The following is an 8,010-nucleotide window of genomic DNA, read 5'->3' as shown; positions in this document are numbered from 1 at the left end:
CTGGAAACCTGGGAGCGCATGCAGTGATGCTCTCTCTACCTCCTCCCTCCCTGCTCTCAGCCCATGGGCATCATGTCCATCCTGGAGGAGGAGTGCATGTTCCCCAAGGCCACTGACATGACCTTCAAAGCCAAGCTGTATGATAACCACCTGGGCAAGTCCAACAACTTCCAGAAGCCACGCAACATCAAGGGGAAGCAGGAAGCCCACTTCTCCCTGATCCACTATGCCGGCACAGTGGACTACAACATCCTGGGCTGGCTGGAGAAAAACAAAGACCCACTCAACGAGACGGTGGTGGGCTTGTACCAGAAGTCCTCCCTCAAGCTCATGGCCACACTCTTCTCCACCTATGCTTCTGCTGATGTCGGTAAGAGGGCAGCCCCTGCCCTGGGCCAGAGCAATTCTGAAGTTGCCAGGGGCAAGGATCCCTCTGCTTCAAAGCACAGGATTCTAGAGGCAGAAGAGAACCCACAAGCCCTGGGATGGGGGTCAGGAAATCTCACAGTAGTCATTCTGCCACTGATCTGTAGAAGGGCCATTTTCCACTTTGTGTTATGGATATTGGTGTACATGTCAAATGTCTCCTCAAGACTGAACAACTGGAGGTGAGTGAGGGTGGCACATACATCGCTGTGCCAGGCCCAGTGTAGAGCTGTGCCTGTGGGAGGTCTTGGTAAACGTTGAGAGGATCACCGAGCATCTGGTAGCACAGGTGAGTGTCCCGTTCAGAGAAGGAAGAGAAAGGCTGTGGCTTGGAAGGAGGAGGAACTCCAGGAAGGAAGGTAGACCGTGGAAAGAAGCAAGCACGAAGGGAGGGCTTCGAAGAAGGTGGGAGAAGAGCACTCATACGATTTCAGCACCTACTATGTGGCAAGCAAGCTTATCTAATCTCCATCCCAGTTTTTTGAGGCAGTTACTGTTCTCGTCGTGGGAAAACCGAGACGTGGAGAATCACTTTGTGAAGTCACACGGCTAGTGAGAGGCAGAGCCCTGCCCCTGCCCGAGGGTTCCTCAGCTTTCAGACTCTGGCTCCTCATCCCTTCTCTTGTTATTAGGGGACAGCGGTAAAGGCAAAGGAGGCAAGAAAAAGGGCTCATCCTTTCAGACAGTGTCGGCCCTCCACCGGGTAAGAAGGGCCCAGAGGTGCCAGGGGGCCTGTGGTGGGCAGGCCCAGCCCTTTGACTGTGTCACCCTAATCTGATTCTCTGAGTCTGGGGAGGAAAGAAGCTAGAGCTAGGTGGTCATTTTGGGCATGTAAATTCTACACAAGCCTGAACTCCCATCATAAATTATGTGTCAACTCTTGGTCCCTTAGAGAATTCTGGAGACAGGCTGTCAGGGACCCAGGGCCCAAAAAGATGGTCCCTGTGGCTCCTGACTCCCCACTCTCATCCACCCCCAGGAGAATCTGAATAAACTTATGACCAACCTGAGGACCACCCATCCTCACTTTGTGCGCTGCATCATCCCCAATGAACGGAAGGCTCCAGGTGAGCGATGTGTAAAGGTCTAGTCTGGGGAGGGCACTTGGCATCCACTTGCCCTGAGACTGACACCTTCTCCTCTCCTGCTGCAGGGGTGATGGACAACCCCCTGGTCATGCACCAGCTGCGCTGCAACGGTGTGCTGGAGGGCATCCGCATCTGCAGGAAGGGCTTCCCCAACCGCATCCTCTACGGAGACTTCAGGCAGAGGTGGGTACAGGGACATCCTAGAGCTCAGGGAACAGGGGGAGCCTGGGCAGACGTGTCGGGGAAAGGAGTCCACAGGTGGCCCCAAATGCTGTGGGCAGAAGAGATCAGTGCAGAACGTGGGTAACTTGGGGCACCTCCCTCTCCAGGTACCGCATCCTGAACCCAACAGCCATCCCCGAGGGCCAGTTCATTGACAGCAGGAAAGGGGCAGAGAAGCTGCTGGGCTCCCTGGACATTGACCACAACCAGTACAAGTTCGGCCACACCAAGGTGGGTCTAGAGCCCCACAGGGTGGAGCTGCGGGACATGTAGCCACCTTGCGCAGAGCAGCTGGGAGTTTGGAAAGCAGGCCTCTGATTCCTGGCTCCCTGTATTAATTCAAGGGCTGGAACCCAGGCTTCTTTTCTGTCTTGTTCTTCATATTTCACTCTGAGGTCTAGGATATATGGGTAATGGGTCACCTGGGAGCTTAGTCGGCGCCTCCTTCCCTCTTCCTCCACCCTGGCTACCCTTCTCTGAGGCTGCAGCCCTCTTGCCTGCAGGTGTTCTTCAAGGCAGGGCTGCTGGGGCTGCTGGAGGAGATGCGGGATGAGAGGCTGAGCCGCATCATCACCCGCATCCAGGCACAAGCCCGGGGCCAGCTCATGCGCATTGAGTTCAAGAAGATTGTGGAGCGCAGGTGAGGCGAGGGAAAGGGCGAGGCTCTCCCAGAGATGTGAAAGGTAGACAAGCAGTGCTAACTGGTGTGACTCCGAAGACCTGAGTTCAAACCCTGACTTCACCACTTACTAGCTGGCTTGAGCAAGTGACTACCACGCTAGGTCTCATTTTGAATTCTTTACACAAAGAAAATTCCCCATAAAGAATGAGATACCATTGGGGCGCCTGGGTGGCTCAGTTGGTTAAGCGACTGCCTTCGGCTCAGGTCATGATCCTGGAGTCCTGGGATCGAGTCCCACATCGGGCTCCCTGCTCAGCGGGGAGTCTGCTTCTCCCTCTGACCCTCCCCACTCTCATGCTCTCTCTATCTCATTCTCTCTCTCAAATAAATAAATCTTTAGAAAAAAAAAAAAAAGAATGAGATACCATTTTAAAACACCAGCTTGAGAAAAATCAAGAAGTCTGACCCATTGCTTACAGGTATGTAAATTAGCACAACCTCTCTGAAAAACAATTTATCATTATCTTTTAAAGATGGACAATTGCAGGGGTACCTGGCTGACCCAGTCCATAGAGCATGCAACTCTTGATCTCGAGGTCATAAGTTTGAGCCCCATTTTGGGTATAGAGAACATCCCAAAATAAAAAAATTTTAAAATATGGACAATTGCTTCCAATTCCATTCCTAAGTGCATTCCCACAGAAACTCCTGCATGTATACAACATGGGACAAAAAAGAATCTTCAGGGCGCCTGGGTGGCTCAGTCGTTAGGCGTCTGCCTTCGGCTCAGGTCATGATCCCAGGGTCCTGGGATCGAGTCCCGCATCGGGCTCCCTGCTTGGCAGGAAGCCTGCTTCTCCCTCTCCCACTCCCCCTACTTGTGTTCCTGCTCTTGCTATCTCTCTGTTAATAAATAAATAAAATCTTAAAAAAAAAAAAGAATCTTCATAGCAGCATTGGCCAAAATAGCAAAGATTTGGAAACAACTCCAATTTCCATCTCCAGGGGAATGGGTAAATAGTAGTATAGTCGTTCAGTGGACTATTATAAAGCAATGAAAGGAGGGACTTACAACCACATGGTGCAATGTGTTTGAGCCTCAGAAGCCTGTGGTTGAGTGAACAAAAGCAAGTCACAGAAAGATACATATAATGTAATGAAATTTTTATAAAACTCAGAGATACTAAAAAATGGTGACATATTGTTTAAAGACACGTACATATATGGTTAAAGTATGTTTTGAAAAAGTAAGGAAATTAAAAACACAAGATTAAGGATAGTGGCTGCTTCTGGTGGGGGGACCAGGAAAGGGGATGAAAAACACACTGGGAGAGCCAACACTGGCAAAATGCTCTTCTAGTTGTTGTTCAAAGGATTGATAGGTTCATGCATAGTCATTTTGTTTCATGCTTCATAACTTACATATATACTATAGATATTCTTACATGTAAAATATAATTTTTTAACATATCTGAGGTTCTTATGGGATTAGAAACACTGAACTTAGTAGACACTCTATGAATGGTGTAGCTTTCATTACTACTAACGCCCCAGTAGGGAAGATATAAACTGCCCTTTTGTTGAATTACTCAAGTAATAATTATTTATTGAGCAACTCCATGTTCAGTGTGATAATGTTGGAGGGGGGGTGCATATCAAGGCAACAAGACAGGGCTCCTGCCCTCAGGTGCCTTTGAGCTTGTTTAGATGGGCTGGGAGCCAATTGCAGTTGGTCCCATGCTTGGGAAGTGCTCTTTCAGAGTGCCCCTTCCTGCCTCCGTGTTTTCTTGCCAGGGATGCCTTGCTGGTAATCCAGTGGAACATTCGGGCCTTCATGGGGGTCAAGAACTGGCCCTGGATGAAGCTCTACTTCAAGATCAAGCCACTACTCAAGAGTGCAGAGACAGAGAAGGAGATGGCCAACATGAAGGAGGAGTTTGCACGCATCAAAGAGGCGCTGGAGAAGTCGGAGGCTCGCCGCAAGGAGCTGGAGGAGAAGATGGTATCCCTGCTGCAGGAAAAGAATGATCTCCAGCTCCAAGTGCAGGCGGTGAGGTCACACGACGATCTCTTCATTCCTCCCCTTCCCTCCCCTGGATTATAGCCCATCTCATCCCCAGGAACTAAGACGCTGGATCTTTCCTCTCTTTAATCACCAACTCTCCTCTCTGTCCTCTTCTCCCAGGAACAAGATAACCTCAATGATGCAGAGGAACGCTGTGACCAGCTGATCAAGAACAAGATCCAGCTGGAGGCCAAGGTGAAGGAGATGACCGAGAGGCTGGAGGACGAGGAGGAGATGAATGCAGAGCTCACTGCCAAGAAGCGCAAGCTGGAAGATGAGTGCTCTGAGCTCAAGAAGGACATTGATGACCTGGAGCTGACGCTGGCCAAGGTGGAGAAGGAGAAGCATGCAACAGAGAACAAGGTGAGGGCAATTCCTTCTGGCTCTATCTCAGGTCTCCTCAGGATTCCCAGACCAGAGTGTGGTCCTGGTCCTTGGTCTTGGACATCCCCATAGATGTCTCCAGGCTGATGACCTCTGACCCTAAAGGGGATGGGGTTCTTGGTCAACAGGTGAAGAACCTGACAGAGGAGATGGCTGGGCTAGATGAGATCATCGCCAAGCTGACCAAGGAGAAGAAGGCTCTGCAAGAAGCCCACCAGCAGGCCTTAGATGACCTTCAGGCTGAGGAGGACAAGGTCAACACACTGACTAAGTCTAAGGTCAAGCTGGAGCAGCAGGTGGATGATGTGAGTAGTAAGAACCATGCTCTATCTCTCTCAGGTCAGGATTCTGCAGGCAACATCAACAGCAAAGGGGCCTCTTTGTTCTCTGCAGTTCTTCACTAGGCTGGGGCTCAGAATTTTTTGTACTTGCAGGGATTTCTCTGCTGGTTTGCCCTCCAATCTCACTGACTTTGAGTTTAGAAGGGAACAGAAGAGCATACACTGTGGATCTCAGGTTTTCTACTGCTTGTTTATTATCTTCTTTCCACCAGCTGGAGGGGTCCCTGGAACAGGAGAAGAAGGTGCGCATGGACCTGGAGAGGGCAAAGCGGAAGCTGGAGGGTGACCTGAAACTGACCCAGGAGAGCATCATGGACCTGGAGAACGACAAGTTGCAGCTGGAAGAAAAGATCAAGAAGTAGGAGCCTGAGATGGCCAGGAAGGGCTAGTGGAGATGGCTGGCCTGAGGGTTAGAGCATAGGGTGCTTCACCCCCACTGGCCATGACTGTCCTGCGCCCAGTGTGAATGAGGAGGTCAAACGGCCCTCCTGCATTCACCCTCTGGGCTGGGGGGAGGGGACTGGTCCTGGCATGCCATGGCAAGAGAAGAGAATGGGTACAGAGGAAGGAAGACCACCTGTCACCGCCCCCCCCAACTTCTCCTCCAGGAAAGAGTTTGACATTAATCAGCAGAACAGTAAGATTGAGGATGAGCAGGCACTGGCCCTTCAGCTGCAGAAGAAATTGAAGGAGAATCAGGTGAAGTTCTTCCTGGTACAGCCAACGGGGAGTTCAGTGGGGAGGCAGCTGAGGATGCAGAGCTGCTTAGGGTTCTAGACAGTATCTAGAACTCCAGGCAGCCTTGGAGACCCCACCAGCCCTCACCTGGCACTGGAGAGCACCGGCCTTCCCCCGTTAGAGTAATAATGTCTTATTCTAGCAGGGCTCTTTGGGGGAGGCAAACAAGCCTACTAAAAGGGCTCTCTTGCTGAACTATGCCCTGCCTCGTGGGATTTTGCTCCGGTGCAAATGACAGGGTTCAATTCTCATCTCACCCTTTCTCTGGTACTTCTCCCCTCTGCATGGGGGTGAGAAGGGTCTTCACGGAGCCCCTTCCTATGGGGTGCTCTGATCATACTCTTTCCGGGTACTGATCCCATGATATATAGTCAACTCCTACAACTCTGAGCAAGTCACTTCCCGTTGCCGAGTCTCAGATTGTCTTCTCATCCGTGAAATGAGATAATAACACCTGCCTTACAGAGGACCAGGGGAGATAATGTTTATAAAACCATTTTGTCAGCTAGCAGTCAGCCAGCCACTAGCAAGGTGTTCTTTTGTTTTCTCCATGGCCTTCTCATCCCTCTGCAGGAGGAGAGTAAATTAACAGCCACAGTCTCCCTTACTTTTAGCGCACCCTGAATTTTAATGAGCTTTTTGTCCTGTGTTTGTCAGAAGAGCCCTGGAAGCAAGGAAGGCAGGTACTGCCATCCCATCTCATAGCTACAGAAGCTGCATGGCCACGTCTGGACAGAGTGGCCCCAAGGACAACATGCACTCAGCTGCTGGGGGCAGGGCCTTATCCTCTAATTTTCTGGTCAGATGGTGGCTATTGGAGAGAGCTGATCACCCCTCAGCATTCAGGGCCCACAGTCCAGGCTACAGGTGACGCATGGACACAGTTCCACTCATTTGGGGAGCTGCTCAGGGGCTGGCCTGCCTTCAGGGATAATTTGCCCTCCCATTTTCTTGGGTGCCCCTCTGGGTTTTAGCTAGAATACGAGGACGTTCTCCAGGTTCTTCTGTTTGGGTCGAGGCAAACTCTTTGGCTCTTAGACCCAGAACAACAGTGCTGTTATCCCCACCAGGTCTCGGCAAAGGGCTGTGGCTCCTCCTTCTTCCTGCCCAAGCTCTTGCACACAGTCCCACTTTCTTCATCTTGGGAGTAGAGGCATGGTGTTCCCCTCTCTCCTGCTCCCAGCACCCACCCACACACATCCTGATAATACTGTCCGCAACCACCGATGCAGGGATCCCACTGATCAATGCTCCCCTTTGCTCCTGGCTGGTCAGGGAACAGATCAAAATGACAGATGGGACATTCTCCCAATTTAGTCAAAGGCAAGTCTAAGGCCAAAAAATGAGGTAGGGGCCTGATGATGATAAGGGCAACCCGCTAGCACTTGCCTGGCCTAGAAGGGAATAGTCAAGGTGGACCCGAGCCCAGGCATAAATAAGGCAAGCCCTGGAGAGTGAAGAATATGGTTGGCTGGACTTTGTGGTTAACTTGGAAAATTACAAAAGTTTTTATTGTCTTACGGCATATGGTTGTAAATATTTGTAAGATACCAACACAGGCTTTCCTGCCTTATATTTAGCAGAGCAGAGCCTAGTGAATCTGTGAAATCTTTGAGATTCAGGATCTCGTAGGATCTCCGAATCCCCATCCGAACATAGATTCTCAGGATTCAGGGCCGCAGATAATCAGACTGAGTCTAAACGCCTTGAGAGGTCAGCTTCGACCAAATTGCTACTGATGGCCTACACAATACAGACGTCTGGCAGCACTCCTGGCCTCTACCCACTAGATGGCAAGTCACGGCAAGCGAACGTGTCTACAGACATCGCCAACTATCCCCTGTGGCACAAAACTTTCCCTAGTTAAGAACCATTGCTCTAGAGGGACCTGAATGTCCTAGAGCTCTGGGGTGGGGGCTCCGCCGGACGGCTCCGGGCGGTGGGGCTGAGCCCTCTGTGTCCCGGGCCAGGCTCGCATCGAGGAGCTGGAGGAGGAGCTGGAGGCCGAGCGCACCGCCAGGGCCAAGGTGGAGAAGCTGCGCTCAGACCTGTCCCGGGAGCTGGAGGAGATCAGCGAGCGGCTGGAGGAGGCCGGTGGGGCCACGTCCGTGCAGATCGAGATGA

At 51.3% G+C, this 8,010-nt stretch overlaps 1 protein-coding gene across 1 annotated transcript; it reads left to right on the top strand.

Moving 5' to 3' along the window:
* Window positions 1-51: 51 nt before the first annotated feature.
* Window positions 52-7,970, top strand: LOC102749828 (myosin-7-like). The gene is made up of 11 exons (XM_081811695.1): window positions 52-370; window positions 1,059-1,129; window positions 1,406-1,493; window positions 1,580-1,697; window positions 1,844-1,967; window positions 2,240-2,376; window positions 4,153-4,408; window positions 4,544-4,786; window positions 4,936-5,112; window positions 5,361-5,506; window positions 5,757-7,970. The coding sequence occupies exons 1-11, from the start codon at window positions 64-66 to the stop codon at window positions 5,923-5,925; spliced, it is 1,836 nt and encodes a 611-aa protein (XP_081667821.1). The 5' UTR covers window positions 52-63; the 3' UTR covers window positions 5,926-7,970.
* Window positions 7,971-8,010: the final 40 nt, after the last annotated feature.

Source organism: Leptonychotes weddellii, unplaced genomic scaffold, assembly GCF_054177405.1.
Source record: "Leptonychotes weddellii isolate Sample4059 unplaced genomic scaffold, ASM5417740v2 HiC_scaffold_9556, whole genome shotgun sequence".
NCBI lineage: Eukaryota > Metazoa > Chordata > Mammalia > Carnivora > Phocidae > Leptonychotes > Leptonychotes weddellii.
The sequence above is the reverse complement of the archived record's forward strand: the minus strand, read 5'-3'. Positions and strand labels throughout refer to the sequence as shown.